At 50.6% G+C, this 23,501-nt stretch overlaps 7 protein-coding genes across 7 annotated transcripts; 4 read left to right on the plus strand and 3 right to left on the minus strand.

Annotated features, from left to right (window-relative positions):
• Window positions 1-2,652: 2,652 nt before the first annotated feature.
• On the plus strand, window positions 2,653-5,439 carry AA0111_g8890 (hypothetical protein; the record flags this gene model as incomplete). Its single annotated transcript, XM_028655387.1, has 1 exon — window positions 2,653-5,439. The coding sequence occupies one exon, from the start codon at window positions 2,653-2,655 to the stop codon at window positions 5,437-5,439; it is 2,787 nt and encodes a 928-aa protein (XP_028503628.1).
• Window positions 5,440-5,749: 310 nt separating this feature from the next.
• Window positions 5,750-6,934, minus strand: AA0111_g8891 (hypothetical protein; the record flags this gene model as incomplete). The annotated part of the gene is made up of 3 exons (XM_028655388.1): window positions 5,750-6,246; window positions 6,299-6,452; window positions 6,512-6,934. The coding sequence occupies 3 exons, from the start codon at window positions 6,932-6,934 to the stop codon at window positions 5,750-5,752; spliced, it is 1,074 nt and encodes a 357-aa protein (XP_028503649.1).
• Window positions 6,935-8,257: 1,323 nt separating this feature from the next.
• Window positions 8,258-9,959, plus strand: AA0111_g8892 (hypothetical protein; the record flags this gene model as incomplete). The annotated part of the gene is made up of 3 exons (XM_028655389.1): window positions 8,258-8,428; window positions 8,476-8,961; window positions 9,009-9,959. The coding sequence occupies 3 exons, from the start codon at window positions 8,258-8,260 to the stop codon at window positions 9,957-9,959; spliced, it is 1,608 nt and encodes a 535-aa protein (XP_028503569.1).
• Window positions 9,960-12,089: 2,130 nt separating this feature from the next.
• On the minus strand, window positions 12,090-12,906 carry AA0111_g8893 (hypothetical protein; the record flags this gene model as incomplete). Its single annotated transcript, XM_028655390.1, has 2 exons — window positions 12,090-12,469; window positions 12,522-12,906. 2 exons carry the CDS (start codon window positions 12,904-12,906, stop codon window positions 12,090-12,092), a joined length of 765 nt encoding a protein of 254 aa, XP_028503650.1.
• A 563-nt stretch (window positions 12,907-13,469) lies between these two features.
• On the plus strand, window positions 13,470-15,179 carry AA0111_g8894 (hypothetical protein; the record flags this gene model as incomplete). Its single annotated transcript, XM_028655391.1, has 1 exon — window positions 13,470-15,179. The coding sequence occupies one exon, from the start codon at window positions 13,470-13,472 to the stop codon at window positions 15,177-15,179; it is 1,710 nt and encodes a 569-aa protein (XP_028503630.1).
• A 478-nt stretch (window positions 15,180-15,657) lies between these two features.
• On the minus strand, window positions 15,658-17,255 carry AA0111_g8895 (hypothetical protein; the record flags this gene model as incomplete). The annotated part of the gene is made up of 4 exons (XM_028655392.1): window positions 15,658-16,923; window positions 16,972-17,048; window positions 17,099-17,173; window positions 17,231-17,255. 4 exons carry the CDS (start codon window positions 17,253-17,255, stop codon window positions 15,658-15,660), a joined length of 1,443 nt encoding a protein of 480 aa, XP_028503629.1.
• Window positions 17,256-17,911: 656 nt separating this feature from the next.
• On the plus strand, window positions 17,912-23,491 carry AA0111_g8896 (hypothetical protein; the record flags this gene model as incomplete). Its single annotated transcript, XM_028655393.1, has 3 exons — window positions 17,912-20,953; window positions 21,002-21,271; window positions 21,320-23,491. 3 exons carry the CDS (start codon window positions 17,912-17,914, stop codon window positions 23,489-23,491), a joined length of 5,484 nt encoding a protein of 1,827 aa, XP_028503631.1.
• Between the last annotated feature and the right edge of the window lie 10 nt (window positions 23,492-23,501).

Here is a 23,501-nt window from a genome sequence, read left to right on the forward strand (position 1 = left end):
CTCGTTCCGGTAGGTCAACACAAGGGTCATCATTGTGATGCAAGTCCAACCTCAGAAGTCCTATACGTTCGAACCGCGAGCACGGAAGACGCCGGAGCAGTAGCTCCCCGAGATAACTGTCGCGTTGAGATGTCGTTGTGGTTTTGCTACTTCTACTCTCATTCACTTCTTCTACCGGAAACTTAAGGTTTGCGCTTATACTTGCAAAATATGCTTCCTCTAAATCAGAGTCTCTATCATGATCAAGAACGATTGCACTCTTCGAGAATCTTCGTGCTGACGTAGAAGTCCCCGTTCTGCAATGTGCATCAGGCACCGATAGCGTAATGAAAACATCTTCGCCTTGCTTCTCTAAATATTGCATTCCACTCCACCTCGCAATTCTCAATCTCGCTCGCACTTTGATGAATGCGTCTGTTATCTGACCATACGGATCCTCTGGGTTGCGGAGTGTTTTGGCATAGTCCAGCGCTGTCATGTACGCAGTCGAGTTGTCTCGATCTGCAAATCCGGAACTGATAACTTCTCCCGATCTAGATGCCCAGCTCCAAGAAGGTGCGATATAGGTCTCCTATTGAGGACTTGGGTCCCAAAGCGTCCACAGGAGACAATGAGGCAGGTCTTTGCTCCATAGGCCCGCCATATAATCGCACGATCTACTTTCATTGATTTTTTCGCGCGATCCCAGATAAGGCGATCAACCTATCAGTACTGAAAGTCAACTGACACGATGTGTACTTGTACAGTATACGACTCCAATAGTACTCGGTATCTTCATGGCCGTCGTGCTTGATAGAATTGTCGATGGCTAGATTATACCGGTATTATTTGTACAAGGCCTGCTGAAGTATAATCCCATCAGGATATGTCTCTGTGGCCTGCAGCTGCTGACATTCCCAAGCGACCTGAGTTCCTGTGAAGCGCGCAATGCGGGGAGAAAGGATGCGCTCTTGTAAGACCCAACCCCTTTCGTTCACTGGCGCTTGCTCTACTTGACCCGACCAGTCATATGTCAACGTCAATATCCAAGTCTTCTTCCTCTCCGACCCATTCAAGGGTTCTTCCACGTAGAGATAGTCTCGCGAAAGATCGCGGTGAGTGAAGCAACCATAGCTGCTGTCCGCTGCCCACGTGGCAGATATATTGAGCCAGCTGTTTGCGTACACTGTTCCCATTGAACTAGACTCGCGTCTCCAGTCTTCGGGATCGTCCTTCAGTATACACATACAGTCTACTCAAAAGTATTGGAATCCAAGACGAGCAGTGGTATTCGCCATATCCTGGAATGTTTTTTGCAGGGTTGAGATAGTAATACCTCGATGAAAATCTTCGATGGTTTCCTTGGTGAGCTGCAGTTTTTGGCTGCCCTTAGCGCCCCAACAATGACTGAGAGTGAGGTAACGTTCGCTCTCCAATTCCAAACTGCTCCGTAAGCGAACTTTGGGTTCTTTGTCCAGGTCACAGAGTTGGAGTAAACGCGATGGCGTCCATAGGTTCTTGCGCTGGTGGATGCATGAATCATGCGTTAATGTGCATATCTCAAGCCATTTCTTGATCTGCGATATCGTATGTTCTGAGTCCGTAAAGTCTGAGAAGATTGACAGAGAGCTATCCATATTCTTTTCAGACGAGCTGGCAGGGTCAGCGCGGATGAAATTAGATCTTAGAGAGAAGCATTGCAGTTGGACTTCTGCATGATCGGGATGGTCCTTGTCCCAGAACATACATCGAAGCAGCGAACATCGTTCACACTCCAATTCGGATCGTTTTCATACACGTGCCATCGTGTACAGCGGTCAAGATCAGGCTGTTTCATGTCAATGTCGTGGTACTCCAAGCGGTCTTCTAAACAGCAACATAGGAAACAGCCTTTTTCAATAGCTTGAGCGAGGCTGGTAAGTGAAGGGTGGTGAGGAATCTCGCCCTCTGTTGTTTCCCAAAATATTTGGAGCGCATTTTGACAAATAGAGCACAACATAAGTGTGGCGATTATATCTGGAAATCTCTGCTCCTTCGTGGTAGTAAAGCTTTGCTGCCTAGAAGTTGCAAGGGTCTGCACCACATATGCTACTCAGTAGGCCGAAGGGCAGTGTCAAAATGAAATAGTATTGTAGGCAAATGTACAGTGTGGATGGAGAATAATCGCATGTATTAGGCCTACATAGCTAAACTAAGGTGGGATGAGACCCACATATACCCGGTATCCGTCATCCTTAGCATCATGTGACTGCAATGACGATGTGTTGAGCAAAAGCAACCAAAGATGCGCGTGTTCACAGAATCAAGTAGCGAAGTCACGCTCCCAGGTGTGTCTTCATGTTAAGTATGATTGGCATGCTATGGTCGCGACCGATGAGAGTGCGGGGAAAGCTCTGGAGCTAACCCTGCGTGGACGGGTCGCAAATGGCCACTGGACGGCCTCTTCTGTTGACCTGCCACAACATGCACACTAATCTTTGTGTACCTTCAAATCTGTGTCTCATTCGCCTCCAAATGCGTGATGCCTGATGACTACCTCACTATGCAGCGACTTATGTGCTTGGGTCGGACTTGGCGACACAAAGTGAGCAAACTTAAGTGATAAACAGCAGCTTTCTCAGCCAGCTTCGAGTATCAGCTACTCACTCAATTTTGGCATCTATTTAAGACAACATGCCATCGTTTGCAATCACGCCGATCACTCGACAGGCGGTCGAGCTCCGCCTGCAGGAGCTGGAACATACCAAACAGTCCTTCGAACAGCGATATCTCCTAGATGCGAAGCAGTCTGAAGAGCCCAGTGTTATCAGACGAATGGAAAGGCTTTTGGACGATATCGAGAACCTTGATCCAAAGTTCGACAAGGAGGATGGCATCTGGACATCAGAAACCACCAAGCGATGTATTGAACAAGCCCGTGATGGCGAAATCGTTACCGAGAACAAGCTGCTGAAGCTTGAAAAAGCTCTCCTCGATAAGCTGAGCAGGTTCCGCAATCGCATGGAAGTATCGTGCCTACATTCGCGACTCATGAAAGAGGCTATAGACGTGTACACCGACACGACAGCTACCAGACTTCTTGAAGACATGGCCGTGGAAGATGATTTCGAGTTTGTTGATGACGACCGTGAAGATGCTCTGGAAGAATTTGTGAGGACATGTTCGCAGCAGACAACTGTGGATAGCTCCTCGATTGATGAATATCTTTCGGGCTTATTCGCGGGTGAAGAAGACCATTTGCAAGCTATTCGCAACGGAATGCGAGCATACGGAAGTGATCTTAGCAACGGAAACATTGAAGTCGATCAAGAAACTCTGAAATGGATCATCACGGACCTGATTCGATCAGAGTCTATCAGCCAGGAGCGAAGAGAGACCCTGATCAATTATCTGCAGTCGCCAGACGCGTTACTGGAGGTAACTGCAATGCTGAACACGAGGGGCTATCGCGAATGGAACTACAAGAACGCAGAAGTGGGTTTACCAGTCGATACACGCAAGACAATCCGTGGAAAGCACTACGTCAACGTTGAGGTTGAAGTTATCGACATGCTGTTCCTCCATTGCTGTGCAATCAGATGGGCGACGAAGTTGAATGAATGTCTCAGGGACTACTTTGATAAGTCCAAAGCGTTCGAAGTCGCCCCACTTGCAAGGGCAGACGCCGACAAGAGGGCTTTCTTTTTCGACAATACTTCATTTATGCCTCCACCGCCTTGTGGATACACGGGTCCTCCTTGTCCTCCTCCACCACCACCCGAATCCAAAAAGGGATGCAGAAGGAGTAAGACGAAGCCTCGAACCATGCGTCTCACCCCAATTGTACCCCCAGCGCGCCATGTGATCCATATGTATCCTCCGCCGCCACCGGACATGCTCACGGACGTTGAAAGTGTACGACGAGATGACTACCAACGGCACTTCTTCATGTCACGTCTGCCCAAACATGATGGCGACGTACCTAAGATGACTTCGTCGAAAGACATCCAGGCAAGATTGATCAAAACCTTGGCTGTGGAATGCAAGATACGCAGGGCTTTCGATGGCGAAGTCAACGCTTTAACCCTGGACTTCGATCCGTTGGCCTCTACATTGCAGCACTGTACCATCATCACGGTGTTGAGATTTCTTGGTGTTCCGGACGTCTTTCTCAGCCTCTTCAACCGCGCTCTCAGGCCCAAGCTGAGCATTGAGTCTTCTACTCAGAAAGCGGCTCGAACTATGACGCCTGAAAGTGGAGTTTCCTTTGGCTACTCCATGGAGATTTTCTTCAGCGAGGCCGTACTCTTCTTCCTCGATCTTGCCATACGCAAGGCAACAGGATCGTACATGTACCGTGTACATGACCACTGCTACTTTGTTGGCCCGCAAGTACAAATTGGCCATGCTGAGGAAGTAATTGTTGATTTTTCCAACGTTATGGGATTAAAATTCCGCAGTCTCTTCTCCACTGACAAGCTGTCCATCGGATTCTTGGATATAGACCTTCAGGTAAACTCAACATACGGCATCGAAGTCGGAATCGACGATTCCAAAGTCGCCCTCTATGCAGCCAACACAAGTCAGAGGCTCAAGTCGTGTTCAACCGTACTCGAGTGGGTTCATGAATGGAATGATACTGTCGGTACTTATGCAGCCCATTTGCTCGGCCCCCTTGCCAATGTGTTCAACAAACAACACACCGGAATGATCAAAGCAACGTACAGGCGTATTTACTCTATCGTTCTTGGTGGCAGCGAGTTAACCAGATGGGTTGCAAATATGCTCAGACCTTTTGTATCATGCGAGCTGGAGCATAGTCTGCAAGATCTTGAGCCAATCATCTATCTCCCACAAGCCTACGGTGGTCTTGGTGTGAAGAATCCCTTCGTAACCATCGCTTTTGCCTCGAACGCGAACGAGCCCGCTGCCATCAAGGTCAGAGATTACCTGAGCATCGAGGCTGCTTACTATACAAAGGCATCCGAGCGATACTCAAATCAGGTGCCCTTTCTCAAGCAGCAGAAGTTTGTGACCGTCTTTGACAATGATTTGCCGAGGATGATACAAGCGCTCGGTTCTGGAATTGGAACCGATGTCTCTATCCACACCCTTCCGTTCATCGCCAAGGCCGAGATGATGAAGCATCGAGAACGTGCAAAGTTCCCCTGTGTTACTACCAACTGGAGCGAACCCGTTAAAACACCCGACCTCGTCCAACTCTACCGAGATCTTCTCGACGAGCCTATCAATGATATCGAAGACAGCGATACGGTCGAGCAGGAGATAAACCGACTTTCGCTGACAGAAGACTTGAAACCATGGGATGAGTTGAGCCAGGAGGATCGATGGGTATTGCAGCTCTATAACGAGGAGTGCTTCGAGCGGTACGGCAGCTTGGACATCTGGTGGGCCAAAGGCATACCTGTCGTGGTCTACAGCGATCTCAGAGGTCATCTGCTGGACGATGATGATGATTAACATAGCAAGAACGCCTAGCTCAGGTTTTTGTTGATGATCTGGAACCGAATTGCGCAGTGGTTGGTGGGCAAGATGATCGCGCGAGATGTGGATGTCCTCTCCTTTGCAACCTTACTCACAACAACCATTCTCAGAGAGCTTTACGGGATATTTCGGGTATATTTCCAGTATCTTTGTCACGTTCAACGTAGCGACGAATCATGAAATCTATGATCACGATCCTCTTCCAATGATACGTCCAATAGCATTGAATTCTCTGTAAAGAGGCTCCGCGCGACAAGCCAGCTAGTAAAATTGAGCCCTTCCGATATTATTCGCTTTTGTGACTTATAACAACCGACCTCGTGACTCGGATCTTACCGTTTATCTCTTGACCAACTAATTCCTCCTCACTATCGCCTCTACTGACCCGAGCTGCGATATCGATGCTCATTATCTTCATCGGAAAGCCATACTCGTCATCTGCATTCCCTTTCGTTTCTGGCCTCCTGTCCGCTGTAGTCTTGATGTAGCCGCGACTGTTGTATGCATGTACTGGAGTGTTACTGTAGACAGCCTTGGCTTTACGGTATAGACCCGGACCGCAGCCAACCATGATAGCGACAGATGACTCAATGATACTCCATAGAGCAAGCCATGTCAATGAAGGTGTTGTATTACTTGCCCCAGTCGTTGCGCCAACTTGTATCACTCGAACAATGCTCGCGATGATGACAAAGATGCCGAGTGCAAAAAGGCCGCCGATCTGAATTTTGCGCGCTAGAGGTATCTGAAGGTTGCGTATGATACCGATTGGAAGTAGCATTACTGTTGGATGCGTCAGGATATCGTCCCACTGCAAGGTATTGAGGGCACCTACTCATGAGATCTGTCGACAGGTCCACAGCAAATCCTTCCCAGAAGCTTATCAGGCTCTTTCGAACGTTGTCGGCTCCACATCCGTTCTCTATGAACCACGATGACGGTGAAGATCCACAGGCAGTAATGTGTAACATAATGGATAGAACCAGTGTCTATTGAGATGTAAGTGAAGGTTATTTACGGGAACATGCATTGGATCTAGGGAACTCACAAGCACACAGTATGCAAGTACAACCCACCACAGCGTCAGGTACAGCTTTACGCCCACCATAATTCTCTTGTAGAATGCCAGTAGAGAAAACTTGATGCTCCACAAAGTGAGCCATAACCCTGGACTAGTAAAGAAGAACGTCTTCTGCGCATTGAATCCATCTTTGCTGACACTCGGGTATGGGGCGAGGCGACCTTCTTCGACCGCTAGGAGTCGAAATAAAAGACTAGTCTTATTGATGTAGACGCCGGTGATAGCCATGAAGAGCATATATCCTACAATCAACCAGATCTCGTCCCATTGGATGGATTTCTTCTGATCGCTTCGTAGTATAGCTCGCGCAAAAACCATGGCAGTCGTCACGACCATGAGTCCGATCGCGGTACCATGAAGGGTAGTTTCGGTGAGGCCGTTCGAAGACATACTAAAAGGCTGCAAAATTATACTTGGAGAATGGAAATTCTGTGCACAGGGAGCAAGAGTGCTAAGTCTTTAACGATAACAGAGACGATCATGTCCGCACGTCGACCTTCTGGAACTTACCGCGACGTGATGTGTACCCCCACACCCTGGCCTTCTTTCCCTGTTCTTCATGTTTCATCCATCGGCTGAAGGATCCTACAAGTAATGCACCTGTGAGGCAAAGCAGAACATGGACGTCGATATTGAGTACAAACCCTTGTAAGCAGAAAATATCGTTGCGTACTCCGTATGTTAAGATGTTCACGATTCCCTCAGAGCGAAGACTGACGAATTCCAAGTGAATTTCCTTACAGAGATGAGAGTTGATTGTCCATACAATCGGCTCAGCCATGTACAAATCTCTTGCGGAGTGGGACGAAGTGGCGACAAGTCTTTTCGACAAGTCTACCGTCAGCCCGGTTCAGACGCGAGCCGTCTTCATAGCTGTAAGTCTAGAATTTGACTGAAAGCGGCATCATGCATAAACGAGATTTCACCAAGGGATGTCTTCGAGACGATGACCAAAGTTGAGTCCTTCCGATGTTACGGTTCGCGGACATAAGCCGAAGGATCAGCATAGGGACTGCAGGCTTATCTAACCGACCCGCAAATGGGCCTACCTGCTTGATTCTGACTCCGAATTGCCGAGCGGCAGGAAGCACATGTGCTGTCGTGAAGTGTTTTGGGGATGGAACGACCGGCATGAAAAGAGGCGGACGGGATCTTGGGAAGCGCTAAACTTGCCTGAGCCAATCACGGACCTATCCCTGCTGAAGGATCGAGGTAATATCCTCCCCCGAACTGCAGCACTGCGGCGCAGTCGTGTCTGGAAGTGACACCTGCTTTTTGCTCATGCGTAAAGTCCCCGATTACCGATGAGAAAAGTGTGCTCGAGTCGCTCCTCATCGAACATATGAGAGCGATACCAAAAGACTTTGTCTTCGCCGTCTCTTCACGCATTTTGGGAGACACGAAGTGCCTGGCACCGGTTGAACGACGCGTCTTCCCCACGGCCCGCTGACTAGTTTAGTGCCGCTAGTCAGAAGGCACGGGTGGGCATGCAGAAGGCGAGGACAAGAGCGAGGCTGCCATCGAGCCGCACCCCTTTGGTGGCAAGCAGCAGCGACAAATTCGCTTGCGCACATTTGATGCCTTAGACTCCTTCCAGAAGGGTCTCTGATCCTTGAGGAAAGAGTGTCAGAGCGCTATGCACATATAAAATCAGATCTTGCACTCGTATAGCAATGGTTCCCCACCACCTTGTCGATACCAACCCAAGTCAATATGCGGTCATTTTTGCTTGCGGCGTTGGCTACGCTCGTCGCTTCTCAAACGTTCGAAGCTCCCGACTTTAACGTCACTGAGGCTCTAATTGATCAAGGTGTCAATATCTCAGCATTGCCAGAGCTAGCTGGTCTTGTGGAGCGGTCTTCGGATTTGGCTTGCAACATCGCCGTAAGTGTTCTTGAGTCTGACCAGAGATAGAGCTGAAATAAACGTAGTGTTCTTCACTCGAAGTTCTTTACGGCAACAAGTCTGTCGAGTTTCAAAATGAGGCTGGCTACACTGCATTCACATCCGGGTTCTGGTCTGGGATCTCGGCCGATGTGAGGCCATACTGTATCTTCAAACCCTCAAGCCCTGCTGAGGTTTCTGTGATGGTACTTCTATCTCGGCTTTCACAATGTCCGTTTGCCGTCAAGTCTGGCGGTCATAGTGCGTTTGCTGGCGCAGCTACCATTGAAGGTGGTATCACCGTATCATTCGAGAACATGAAGGGCATCAAACTTTCCGGAGACAAGAAGACTGTCGCGGTACAGCCAGGAAACAATTGGGGTAACGTGCTGACTGCATTGTCGACCACTGGTGTCACAGTCGTGGCTGGTCGAATCGGTGATCTCGGTGTTGGTGGTCTTACCCTTGGTGGAGGCATCTCGTTCATCACTAACGAGTATGGTCTGGCATGTGATAACGTTGCCAGTTTCGATGTAAGCAATTGCATATACCTCACAAGTCTTCTTCTAACCTTCATCAGATCGTCACTGCAAGTGGCATTATAGTCACAGCAAGCCCTAAGACCTTCCCAGACCTGTACTGGTCTCTCCGCGGTGGAGGAAACAATCTCGGCATAGTGACCAACTTCAACCTGTGGACGAAACCACTCAAAAACGACCAAATCTGGGGCGGAACCCGCACTTTCACCGAGGACGTCTTCCCAGATGTTGTCAAAGCATGGATCGACCTCACACTTGACTCAGCCCAAGACCCCAAGGCTGGCAGCTGGATCGCCTGGATAAATGCCGGCGCAAAGGTTGCTTCGACCGAGCTCTGGTATGGCGCACCAGCTGGTAATGAGTCTGCCATTCTGGCGCCTTTCTACAACATCACTGCCATATCAGACAGCACAAAGACTCGCGGCCATGCCTCTTACGTAGTGGACAACGAAGCCAGCAATACATATGGACAGCGTGAGATCTTCTACGACATTACAGTCAAAGCCTCGTACGAGATCGCTCAGCGCTCCGTGGACATCTTCTTCGATTCAATCGACGCTCTGTCAGCAGTGGAAGGCGCATTCCCCGTGCTTATCTGGCAGCACATCACGGATGGTTCGCTCAAAGGCAGTACCCGTAACGGTGGCAACGCATTGGGATTTAATGCCAACGGTAGCCCTATTCATATTATCCAGCTAGCATGCTCGTGGAACAATGCTGCGGATGATGAAACCGTATACAAGGTCATGTCCGATATCATGAAGGCTATCAAGAGCGATGCGGTAAAGTTGGGTGTGCAGAATGATTGGGTGTACATGAACTATGCAGCGATGTTCCAAGATGTTATTGCAAGCTATGGATCGGCTAGTAAGAGTAAGTTGAAGACTGTCGCGAAGAAGTATGATCCGACGCAGGTTTTCCAGAAGCTGCAACCTGGGTATTTTAAGTTGGATCGCGCTGCGGTTCCTGATGCAAGGTACTTTTCGTATTGATGAGGTACCAAAGTAATCAATCGTATTGAGTTTACAGCCCACCAGTCCAATCCCTCTCAAGTCTCTCGTCCGCATTGATCATGCTCACTTCATGCCGGGCTGTCTATATACAACTCATGGATAGCATTGACATCGACCATCGAAGTGTCCGGACTCTTATGAAGGAGATCCCAGCCAAATTTCCACCAATCGTTTCGTGGCAAACTCTTCGAATCCTCGCTTGTACAACCAATCTCTTCTTCAAATTCTTCCAGAGTGCCTATAGGACATGGCAAGTGCACGGTGGGATCCCTAGATAGCATGAGCCGTACACAAGACACAAAGACATCGTCAAAATGGAAGGACCGAGATCGTTTAAGTTGAGGAGAGTGTGAGATCAAGTGGCAAAGGGCTGCGCAAAACTTCATGGTACCCCAGATCTCCTCAACAGTCTCCACAGGTGCCTCGAGATGAAGACGGTAGGTAAAAGGAGGCATACCGGCGTGTCGTAAATACATCGCTTCCTTGATCCAGGCAGCGGTCTTATCAACCGCCTCGTGTGGCGAAGGAGTAGACCACCAATCTGACCGTAATTGCAAGTTGAGGGTAGGATTACCAGCCAATCGACTGTATTCTGTGGAAAAGCTTGTTTATACCTCATTAAACGGTGTCCATTCTTCGAAAGGAAGCATAACTTACATGGTATGCCACATGTCAACGTGATGGTCGACGCGCAGATGAGGCAGACTTTTGAGATATGGAACGAGACCATACGCATGGCAACTTGGTTTTGTGCAAGATTTGCGGTCTTCGCGTATGATCAGATGCCGCAAGCGGAGACTCACGTCCTGTTCCAACATGCCGAGAAAGCGGATACATTGCGAGGTAGCTGATTCATAGTACCTAAGCTTGTGCGAATTTCTGTAGTACCCGTGCCCCAGGTCACTCTTATCTACAGAGTTGACGATTTTGCGCAACTTTGGTATATGCAACGCCGTAGGCAATACCCAAGGTGGCCACTCCACGGATGAGATTCGCGAAGCCACGATCTCAGAAGCATCGCGGCTCAAAAGTCCTAGCGAGAGCTTGATTCTATTCCTACTCCTGTGATTGGACTCGTTGACCATGTTAGCTTGAGTTGCAAAAGCCGATATGTTTCCAAGGAGAAACTGCAAAGCTTGGCGTTGATAGAATGTCGAATTTTGAAGTCGTGCCCTCAAGTCAAGGGCATAAGCGTCTATGTCCATAACTTGTGATAGCTTTTGAAGCTGCCTGCCGAGGCAGCTTTGGGGGAATCGTTCAGAAATGCATTTTGCGAGTTCCTCGGTACCTGCCGCACGTAGTCAGCATGTGCTTCGACTGAAGAGCACCAACGAAGTTGTGTATATAAGCTTTGTCCTACCATATGCGTCGAAAGCGATTACGCAAGCGTCTGCCTCTATGTCGTATAGACGTCTCAGCAGAAAGTGAGAATGCTCAGCCCTTGAAGGGGGCGCATAATCTAGAGACAGACGATCCCCAGGTGGAGGGTCGTTGAATAGCCATTTCCGCTCTCCGATACCAGCTGTCTCGATAGGTGCCAGGTGCGTTCTGAATTCCACAGCATTCAGTTTCAAGGGCAATGCTATCATCTCCGCTGCGACCTGCTTGCAACTCAGTGTTAGTGCGAGATTGATGGCTGATCCGTCAGCATGTCGTAAGGTATTCGACTCGGGTTGGTGATAGTATCCTTCGTCACTGAGATAGTAGGCGTAGATTGCATCGCGCAGTTCACGAGGAATGCGTAGAAGATAGCATTTCGGGGGCTGGGAAGTAGACATGGTGTGGAATTGGCGACTGTGTGAATACAGATGCTTAAGATCAAGGATCAAGGTCAGTATATATACGAAAATCACTCATGTCCGTTTTCCACGTAGAGAGCCAGCCAGTCGCCAGGTTCCATTAGGCAGCAGTGTAACCAGAATTGAGCCGCTGGAACAAGACGAAATCGCAGAAACAAAGGTCGAAGAACGGATGCCTGAACCGAGGTGTACTTCGGTACCGTGGTATATACTCCGTCTTTGAACCCAACCACGCATGGTGAGACGGTTCCAATGATTCATGATGTAAAGCGAACAAATATGGTACACATCCAGAATTTCATCATCCTTTCTATTTGCCGCCCACTCTCTTGTTCTTGATCTTGATGGTCTCACCGTTGACGAAGACACCCTTGCCCTTGTATGGTTCAGGTTTCCTCCAGGCCCTGATCTTGGCCGCGAACTGCATGACTACCTCCTTCTCTGGCCCCTCTAATAGTAGACGTGTCGGTTGCGGTGTACTCGCGGTCATGCCCTTTGGTATAGCGAGTTCGACTGGGTGTGTATATCCGACCTTCAAGTTGACGAACTTCTGGCCCGGAAATTCGGCCTTTACTGTAGTTGCAGTGTCTTCGACTGAGGCACGGTAACCGACACCGACGAAGCGGAGAATGGCACTGTGTCCTTCGCTAACACCGAGGATGTGATTCTGGAGGTATGCGCGGGTGGTGCCTGAATCCAAGTTAGCCAAATGCGCAGCACGTTACGAAGCCAGCACGCGCACCCCACATTGCCTTCTGTTTCGCATCTTTTGCATCCTCTATTGTCAATGTTGGACCACCCAATGCCGGGTCCTGGTTGATATTGATATATGGAGGAATGTTCATTGAAAGCTCGCCGAGCGGTCCCTTGATGTGTACTGTAGACATTGCCTGCACTCTTGAGCTCCTGGCCTTAGCCGAAGGCGCAACCACCTGGAATGTGACTCCTTGGGGTAAAGAGAGTGGTAGGGACCCGATCTTCGATTGACATGATGTTGTTGAGGTAAAGGTCCTGGCGGGCGTAGGCCGGGGGAATACGGGTAACAGGAAAGTCGGGATCGAATCGGTCGTCTGGCTCGAGGCCTTTGCGAGGCTTTGGGCGCACCGCCGTCGTGCTGGGGCGAACATTTTGTCTTGATGTCGACAGATACGATCGCGAGAGTTTTCGGCAATCCCCAGCTCGAGGCTAGCTCATCCGATCCCGTGATAGCGCGTCATTGCCGTCTCTGATTGGTCGGCATATCGCACTTTCCCCCACCAAACACCCCTCAACACCACAACACTCCGACCGTCATCACTCTTTTTGGCGGAGGATGTTGTGCGATAAAGTGCTTGAAGCTGGTGTTTGAAACTGCTGACCAGGTGGTCTCTCACCTAGATTTAAATCTTTTGCTATTCGACTAACAGCGCGTCTTCTTACCACAATCTCGACCTCACCTGGCTATCGCAGCAGGCCAGCATGCTTCGGAAGCTCAAACACTGCACCTTCCTCCTTCTCTCACTATGCGACAAACTTACATGGCTGATCCAAATAACAATCTTACCGTGCTTGATCCTTCGCTTCCTCGTCTTCCTCCACTGTCCTCTGTTTCCTGACTTTTGCTTTACTTCGCTTGCAACTTTTCCTGTGGTTTCGATAACCCTAACTCCACACGCAAGCTGCTTATATGAACCCTCGAAATGTACTGACCATGGCGACGCTCATCACAGCTGGGCTGCTCCTTCCTACGGCATTCTCTCAGTATCACTCCCCACCAGCAGGTGCAGCTCCAACAGCCAATGTTGATTCACTTTTTCAGTACACAACATCGAGGAACCACAGGGTGATAACACAAGCGGTCGAATTTGTCGTGTCTATGCAGACAGCCCCGACGTGCACTCGGATGGCTGCTTCTCATCTGATGAACGAATGCAAGCTCCTGGAACATGCACCGGACTTCGCCAAATCTCGCCCAGATGCGTACCTGGATAATGTCAAGACCGAGTATGCCGCCAAATTAGCTGTTTGCGAGCTATTGAGTGTTCAGCCAGTCAATCCAACACCACCGCCTAATTGCGATATACTGGTTCCTGCGTCAAGGCACTGCGGGAAAGGCGGTGGCTGGTGGCATGCTCGGCCAGAAGTTCCCAGCGACAAGCAATGCTACCCAGAATTCAAGGAGTACTACTACATGCAGTGCCTAAAGAGCCTTCAATCCACACCTCAATACTGGACTTCGTTCAGCAATGCTCGCCAGAATGCAGTCGTCATGTGCCAGGCCAGCAGAGATGTTATCGAGCGAGAAAACCATCTTGAGATCTTCAAGAATCTGACCCAAGTTCTGGGTGATGTGACATCGACTATGCAGAGGACGACTGAGGAATACGAGTTGTTGATCCGTGAGCAAAGGCAGTACTCCGAAGAAGCCCGCGACTCTCACCAGCAGCTCAAAGAAGACATTCAGGCTGTGCAGGAAAAGGCTGTCGCCACAGTTGGAGCGCTTGACGCAAAGTTTCACAGTTTCATGGAGTCGTCGATCTCAGACCTCATCACTGCTCTGTCTGAGAGTCAGACCAACGAAATCGACCACATACGTGAGAGAATGCAGGCTTTCTCGCAACACTTGATGCTGGAGAGCTCCCAGCTCGCTGCATACTTCACTGACGAGCTCCAACAACATCACGAACTGGCCAAGCTCAGCATTCAATCAAATCACCAGGCGCAGGTCGAAAGCTACAATGTGCTAGCGGGTTATATGACCGCCACACAACACACCATCCAACAAACCAACGATGTCGCAGATCGCTCTCTTTCCAAGGTGGACAGCATCGCTCAACGTCTGGACATCTTTGAGACACAAACCGAGCACATCGCCGAGGGCTTCGCCTTTCTGAGCGCAATACCAGCACTTGTCATATGGCTTTTTCGAAGCTTCCTGGCCACCATCGGCACGTTCTTCATGTTTACCGTCCTGTACAAGTTTAACACTAGGCTTGCCGGTTACACTGCCGGCGCATGCAGTTCAGCTTTTCTCCTACATACATGCGGCATCCTCGACTGGCTTGGAAACATATCCTATGGTATTAACAAACTTCACGATCAAGGCACTACCGCGACCGTTGCCGGCATGTCGTCTTGGCAGAAGGGTGCTGGTATCTTTCTTCTAGTCTGGGCTGCCGCGTATCCAGTGTGCAAACTCAACGCTTATCTGGGAAACCTCATAGCTGGCTTGCTGAAGCAGCTTCTCAGCCCGATATGGGTACATCAGTACAGCAACGATGATGGTATGAGATTTCTGCCTAGTATCGAGATTCCCCCTGCGTATCCACGCGACAAGGACAGCCGACGTCTTGGAGACCACGTCGGCTGCGACCATCATACAGAGTGGGAAACTCATGGCTCACGACCCAACCATGTGTAATGCAAGGGATCCTTTTGCCAGATCGTTCCGCCCCTTCGACATGAACGCCAATCAGCATACGACATTCTCAGCACATTTTATTAGCACAAAATCTTACCTTCAACGTATGCTACCATCGACATCTGCTGATGGAAACGAATATCTCAACAATCGACTCGCCTTCCAACATCAAGTCACATTCGGTTCGCAACATACCCTGCACTTTTTCGGCAATCTCCAGCAGTATTTCCACAGCGTTGGACGACCATCTTCTTATATTTTATTGTACGTCCAGTATTTATCTGGGAACAAAAGGTCTAGACACAACTTAGCAAGTCGTCAAAAAGCGCGTGTTTTAAGGATCACGCCGGTATATAGCGAGGCGACTCAATATTTAGTCTTCAATATCGTCAATTCATATTTCTTTACTAGGTCGAAGCAGAAATCTTACGCCGTGACCCATATGTCCAATTCACCGCAAATCGCACAGTCCAAACTCTCAATCCTCGTCGTCACTCAGCTCTTGGATCCTCCCCGACCGATACGCCTCCTCGACCGGATTAACCACATCCATGACTCCTGTCGCCTTCAACCTCTCAAACAGCACAAACAACCTCTCCGCCTCCCTTTCTTTCTCTTCCTGCGTCATGGGCTCCATCTGCACCTGCTCCTCCTTATCCAGCCTCTGCCCCGTGATAGGATTGATCGGTATACCCTCATCACCACTCTCTGGCGCATGCTCCTTGACTAGTTCCTCAGGCATTTGTATGTTGTTTGACATGAGGAAACCAGAAGCGAAGCCGTAGCCGACGTTATGCACAAATGTCGCGGGATCTTCATGCGAGAGTTTCCATAGCAACATCGATATTCCGTTTCGCAGTGAGGGTGTCAAAGCGGACGTGGATAGATTGAGTAGTCGAGAGGACAGCGTATCTGACTTTCCGAGGGGGCGGTCACGCTCTTCGGTTGTGGGGAGGAGTAACTTCTCCATTGTGCTGGCAATTTCCGCTGGAGCGACCGTGTAGATACGGTGAATGAGGGTAAGGAGGGGTGTGACGGTTTCATCGAGTTCTTTGGGTGGGTAAACGATGAGTGCTTGGTCGAGAATCTTGATCAAGTAGCGGATGTTGACCTCGCCGTCGAATGATGGGAAGAGGCCTTCTCGGCCTTGATCGTTTTCGATGTCTAGATGGAGGAGGATGTTGACTAGTTCGCGCGTTGGGCCGGACAATGGCGGTGATGGTATTTCTCTCCGTACCAGGATCTTGAAGACGTTGGGTATTGAGGGAGCAAAGAGGGGAGCAAGGTCTTGTTTATGATGTATGATGTTGAAGAGTAGCTTGAGTGTTTCAGAGAGCGCCATGGCCTCCATGGGCTGTTCGTTTCTGCGTGGCGCGGATTTGGAGTATCGTTTCGCATGCCGTGTGATGGCTGCATTGATGCTGTCGGCTAGCTGGTTCTCGCGGACGAGTTGTGCGTAATCGAGGTTCGCGTTGTATGTTGTGAGGAAGAGGATACGGGCGGCGAGGAACTCAGTGTCGATACTTTCTTCCTGTTTGCAAGTTAACAAGGCTCTGTTTCCAGGTTCGAAGGCACGGTTGCCTACTTTCAGCTTTTCCGCTGCATGTGGACCATGGCCTAGATTGACGAGTATCTGGCGCGTCTTGGGCTGGAGAAGGAGAGCATTGGCTATGCACCGGAGAGCTTCCTGTGCCGCAGGTGTAGTCTCTCCGTCAAATGCGTGGTGCCCTAGTGTCCGGAGGCCCTATCACGGTCACTATGCCGTCCGTAGACTCGTGGTGTGGTGTAGTACATCTTCCGTGAATATGGGGTCGGAGTTGTCGACTGAACGGCCGTAGACTTTGAGCTGTTCGAGTAGCTGCCGTCTCTCTGTCCAGGCAGTGAGCGCATGGCATTAATTCTATCGGAAGAAGACGTACGTTCAACAGACAGCTTCTTCACGTCCAGGTCGGTCTTCAATTCGGAAAGTATTCTGGTAACGTCATCGAGCTTTGCTGGTACCCGTCAGCCCATGATGATCTCAGGAAAGCATTCCGGAGCAGGGAACTGACCTCTACCCGTCCTTTGCGATAACATGGCGGTCAAGTTGTGGAAGACGATCAGTGCTTCTCACGTCACGTAGGTGGGATGAAGCTTGAGCTCGGAGAGCCCCACTATTATGGGACCTGCATCAACCGCCGGGGTCCACATCGAGGAACGAACAAGGCGCGTCTGCAGCAGGCAAGTATCCGTAGGCGTCTGTCTACTTGCGCATGATCTGATTGATTATCTAGGAATAGAGGGTTGGAACAGATGAATCTAAGATGATGCGCACAAGCCAGAGAGTCTTGCACGACGACGGCAAGTCTCCAAGTCTATGTGGGAACGATTCCTTATAAATCCCCGTTGAGACGAAGGAAGTGATTCACCAACTGTCTAATTACAGTACAATTCGCACATTGCATGCGATGTGACTGAACATGTGGTACTGGGTTTCAGACGCATGGAGCCGGTGTTGGCTCGAGGGGCCGTTGTCCAGTGGATGGGCACTTGAGGTTAGCACTTTACGCGCACGAGGAGCGTCGCGCTAGACGCGTCGCCAACACCAACCTTTGTCGTCTGGACCGGGGTAGTCGATCGTCACCTCCACACTCGCTCTACACGTCCTCGACTTCAGTCACGTATACGACAGCGATGCGAGTGCCTTCTTTTGCTTTTGTTTCCGTCTCTTGTTAGCGATTTGCAGCATAGCCATGGTGTCCAAGTTTGAAGCCCTCTCTGTTCGCCCTCCCACTCCACCTAAAGACCAAGAAGACACAGGCGCCGACGAGACGCTACAATTCCTTGAAGACCCCTTTGGCGAGAAGCCTGTTCCTCCTAGGCTCAAGGCAGCAAAGAAGCCCCCTAATACACCAGAGCAATCGCCCTCATCCGATATCGACATACCCTCGAGTGCTGCCAGCGCAAGGAAAAGAGTCAACTTCGAGTTACAATTATGCAATTTGCCCAGCGCGAAAGCCGTCGCACAGTCCTGGACACCCACACGTAGCTCACCGCTCCGACCGCTCCCACAGACCCGCCTCACGAAGCCGCTCAAGTCAATTTTGAAGCCTGCCGACGGCACGGCCACGCCTCCGCCTGCAGACGACGCTGCCGCCGCACATCGATTCAAGTCCTTTGCCGAAATGCTGGAAGCCATTGTCAAGCTGCTTGCGACTTCGGACCGCGGGTCGCGGCTGGATGCATACCAATCCTTGCTAAGGACTTTGCAAGCATACGACAAGATTCCGGACGATCAGGCACTCAAGCAGAAACTTTCTCTGTTGACCCAATTCATACGGCGCGACATGCAGGAGCCAGGTCTGGCCGGTACAGGACTGGATTCACAACTAGTTGGACAAGCCATGAAGCTGCTCATGGCTCTGTTCCGCATCCCCGACTTGATGTCCGCCATGGACGAAGACTTTTGCTCCTTCGTCATAGAACGCATTATCCGCATAGTAAGCGATAGCACCATACCAAAGACTACCGTCAACACACATCTGGCTGTGCTCATGCAACAAAACTTTCGGCCCAAGATCGTGACTGCGACCCGCGTCGAGAAAGCCCTTGATGCACTAGAGACCATCCATGAGCGAACATCTGGTCATGCCGTACAGGCATACCGGGTCCGGATATACAGGAAGCTGCTTCAGCAGCGCCCCGAGGTCATGATAAGGCATACCGAACGATGGTTTACACATACACTCAAAGCTCTGGTATCGGTTCAGAAGGATATCAGTCAGAGTGCGCTAGACACTGCAGTAACAGCCGCCAAAACTATTGGCCATGACCGGCATGTCGCGAAATCCGTCTTGGTAGTTCTGAACCGGGTTAAGAGTGACGGTGCGACCATTGCCAGCATCTTCATAATGGAGCTTTATCGTTTACTTGGCGGTGAATATGCTGCTTTGGTGCCACAGATCTGGGCAGCTGTTACAGGCCTACTGAAAAACTCGCTCTACCGCGAAACGTTCACTGCTCTGGCAGATTGGCTCACGCTTCTCCAGAACTGTATTTCATCGGAGAACGAGCAGGTTAGGGTTTACTCCAACGTCGCCATATCTTTCCTGGTACATTCTGTCAATCTGACTCCAGATACATCTGCAGGTTGGTCAGATATGTTTCGCAAGATCTCAGTACATGCACTGCAAAGAAAGATACCCATGAAAAAGTCCGAACAAGACGCTATCTCATCCGCATACTTCACCCTGCTGTACTATGCTCTACGCCCAACTTCTACATTTGAGCATCTCGACCGATACTGGACTCAGTTCATAGTCAACGTCTGGCCTCCAATGCTCCTGCCCGATCCTAAAAAGCAGGCCGCCCCCGCCTCTTATCGACACGCTATACCCGCATGCCGAATCGTATCTGCTCTTCTAGACGGCTCTCGGAAACCATGGAACGAGTACCGTGCGCTGGATCTTCGCCCGAATGTTATGATCCCGCGTAACGAGCTCCCCCTAGTGGACCCTAGGTGGGTGCGCAAGTCGATTGCTCTGATACTGCAGTTCGTAGAGACTCTCCTCGACGCCACATTATTGTCTGAGAGCAGGGAACCGGAAGACGAGCCGGTCCAAACAATGTGGCAAGCAGTCATCGGTGCCCTGGTGGAAGCAAGTAGCAAGGAAATCATGGCTTCAACGGAGACGAAAGACGCCATGGCCCATATAATTAACCTGCTGCGCCGAATCTGGGACAAACACACAGAGAAGATCGCTTTGTCGCAGAAGAAGGAGGACATATGGGCTGACAAGTTCTGCTTTCTGATAGAGACTGTGGTACAGAAGCTGGGCCCTTTTCAATTCGCAGACAAGTGCCTCACACGTAACGAAAACAACGAGTTTGAGGTTGCATCCACACCATCGCATCGGTCACGGCATCAGGGAACGCGCTCATCACCCCTCCTCTACCTTGTCGATCTCTTGGTCACTCAATCCGAGGGGAAACTAGCTGATCCAGTTCGACTCCGTGCGATCGAAGTCATCATCGAGCCTTGTTTCGCTGTCCAAAACACCCGGCTGAGCAAATTGGAGCTCCTTCGAGATTGTGCGGCAGCAGTCGATGGTTCGCTGAAGGGCGCAGTCGCGTCAGAGTTCTGGAACCGGATCGGGACATTGCTCAATGCTTTGTTGGAGGACCAGTCACCTCCTTCAGGCGAGCGCAATTCTCGTTGTCTGGGTAAGGAGTATGAAATTGTGGTGGAGATCCTCAGTCTCGGTTCTGCTTGCCTCTTGGAAAAAGCACTTGGTCACCAAATCCTATCAACTTTTGTCAGTACTGTCCGGCGGGAGGCAGGAGAGGGTGCGCTTCCACTCGCGGTCATTGAGAAGGTATCTGAGCATGTGCTCAAGCGTACACCGAATGAAGAGAAAGCCTCTTGTCTGGCGTATGCCAGCATTCTTCTTCGCAACCTTCCAAAGCTGATCAGCCGCAAAGTGCTGGAACAAGGCCGACAGAGTCTTTGGCCTTCCAATTCAGCACCCGGACGGTCTCAAGACATTGATCCCTACGTTCACCTGTATGGAGCCATTATCTCTGTTGGATCGGCCGCTTACAGAGATATTGACAAAGACAATGTGGAGCCAATAAAAGGCTTTCTTTCAGCGCTCAGTGCCTCAATTCAGCAATGCTCGACGTCTCATCTCGCTGGCTATTTGCGGAAGATACAAGACGCGATCCATATTTGGGTCGAAGATCCCGAGAGGAAGATGCAGAGCAGGGAGGAGTCGTTGAAGAGCTTACATCTCGAGGTATGTTCACTGTTGTGCAGGATGGGAGTAGATGCTAACCCTCTTCAGGTTGTCAGCTTGTGGCAAGAGGTTTGCAAAGCTATTGAGCGATTACCGCGTCACGATAGCCAGGTGTTACTTCATCTACAGCCGATGATTACCGCAGGGTTTCTTAGCAGACGCCGAAGTGTCGTCAACCTCTCGATTGCGACCTGGAATGCAACCTTCGGAAAAGAAGATAGCCTACGATACCCCCCTCGACTTGAGCAGTCCCTTCGTCAACTATGGCATAGCGTCGAGCTTTCTCTGCCCTCTCTAGAAGTCCGGGAAGAGGATGCTGTAAGCAACTTTACAAGTCCCTGCATAACACCACTGACGCCACAGCAGGAGAACAAGCTCTCATTTTACGATTCAGATACCAGTGCAGACGAAGTCAAACGTGCCTTCAAGAGCCCAGGAGTCAAGGGCACTCCCTTTAAGATCTCCAAAGCGTCACGAAGGTCTAAGTCCAGGTCTCCGGCGGTACCGGCTTCAGCCACTAGAAGGGTGCCTTCGCGACAGACGCCAAAGGTCCGTCTCCGACACGACAACTCTCAGATCAAGTTCGAACCTATCATGTCCTCACCATCAAACCCGTTCCAGCAAGAGTCGCAGGTATTGACCGATCGACAAAAGGAGATGATCGATCGTCAAAAACTCAGCAGTGGTTTATTCGCCAACCTTGGTGCACCTTCGCTACAGCCGGATGAGGTGCCGTCGCCGTTGGAGTTCCATTCAGATGCATTGACAGCTGATGATCTGCCAAACCACTCCTCTCGGACAACACCACTCAAGGCTCTTGCGGCAATGGGACCTATGGACGGCTACCTTGGCTCTTCACCAACTCCACATACCCGCAAGAGTACTCGCAATATCGTAAGCGACGACACTGACCTTGCCACACCCACGGCTGTGCGAAGCATCCAGTATGCAAACGACGAACCAGACTCTTCGCCGCCGCGGTTCGAAAAGGAAGATAGGCTGATCCACAAAGAAACCGGGCCTGATGTTCTCGTAGGCTCCAGCTTTGACTATCGCCAGCCCGAAAGGTCATTTTCGGCTTCCTTTGATGAAGGAACCACAATTGATGAAGAAGCACTACTTGACGCTGTCGCGCCCCACGACAACCCTCAAATACCCTCCGACCGCGTTTCAGACACTATCATGTCAGAATTGCCAAGTTCAACCATAGACCTACAACTCACAGCGCAAATCGACGCCGACATGCAAATACACGATGCCGCCCCCGAAGGGACAGAGGAGCAACAGTCAGAGTCAAATTACGACATCGCTGATGCTCCCGTTTCGCTTTTGCACCCACAGTCGTCAACAACTAACGACGACCACCCCGGCAGTGATACCGAAGTAGACGATGTTCAGACGCCAACTCGTGGGCCTGCTCGTCGAGCTTCGCGCAAGAGCTCCCAGGCGACGACAAGCAGTACAAGTCGAGTGGGAGACTCCTTTGATAAGGGCTCTGTGAAAGGAACGCCGCATACGTTGCGCCGTTCTACGCGTAGTTCCATGGGAAGCCCCGCTCGGCTTGAACGTCTTCCAAGCGGAAAGAAGCCCAGGCGTACTCCTGCAAGGGCCGAGAAGAAAACGAGCACTCCTGCGAAGAAAGACAGGAGAACCAAAGCCGGAAGACAAGCACAAGAAGAACACGCTGCAAAGCCAGAACCAGTTTCACAGCCGGTGCCAGTATCCCGATCAGAACCAGTAGCACAGCCAGAACCGGAACCGGAACCGGCGTCAATGCCAGCACAAGCCCAGGACAAAGACGAGGAGATGCTTGACAACATCGTCGTGGCCGCATCGCCAAAAGCAAGCGAAAAGTCACGGGGGAAGAAGCGGAAGCTTAGCACCACCGACGCTCCTGTTGCCAGTCCTGCAACCACTCGCAAACTAAACCTACGACGCTCTCAATCTCTTCTTTCTCAGGTCGAGAATTCGCACGATATAGAAGACACAACAATGGATGAGACACCCGTGCCCAACAAACGGGTCAAGTCGAATACAGACCAAGACGTCAGCGAGGCGAAGAAGACGACGCCGGGAAGTCAGACAAAGCGTCTTAGTCATATACAAGTTTCGCCGCGGCCGCGATCTTCTGGAGGATCCGCAGGAAGGCCATCTCCTCAGACAAAGGAGGCGGAACCCCAACGAGTTCAGCAGAAAGAAGCTCCTGAGCCCAGAACCTCAGCCTCAGCCTCAGCCTCAAGTTCGACCTTAGCCTCAGACCAAGTACCAGCCAGCCAACCCCAAACACAGCCGCAACACTCCCAATCCCAACCCTCTGCAACGGCGGGAGCCGACACACCATCCCGCTCCTTTGCCGATCGCGTCATCCTCACGCCGCGCAGTATCATCAATCAGCTCAAGAGCCTCAAAGACTACCTTTTTAGCACTCCGACGTTGGTGCTGGGGCGGAATGAAGAGAAGGAGATTGACGATGCGTTGTTTGATATCAGGAGGCAAGTGCATGCTGCAGGATTGCGGGGAGAGGGAAAGAACAAGTAGTTCACTCACC

Source organism: Alternaria arborescens (assembly GCF_004154835.1).
Source record: "Alternaria arborescens strain FERA 675 chromosome Unknown contig_23, whole genome shotgun sequence".
NCBI lineage: Eukaryota > Fungi > Ascomycota > Dothideomycetes > Pleosporales > Pleosporaceae > Alternaria > Alternaria arborescens.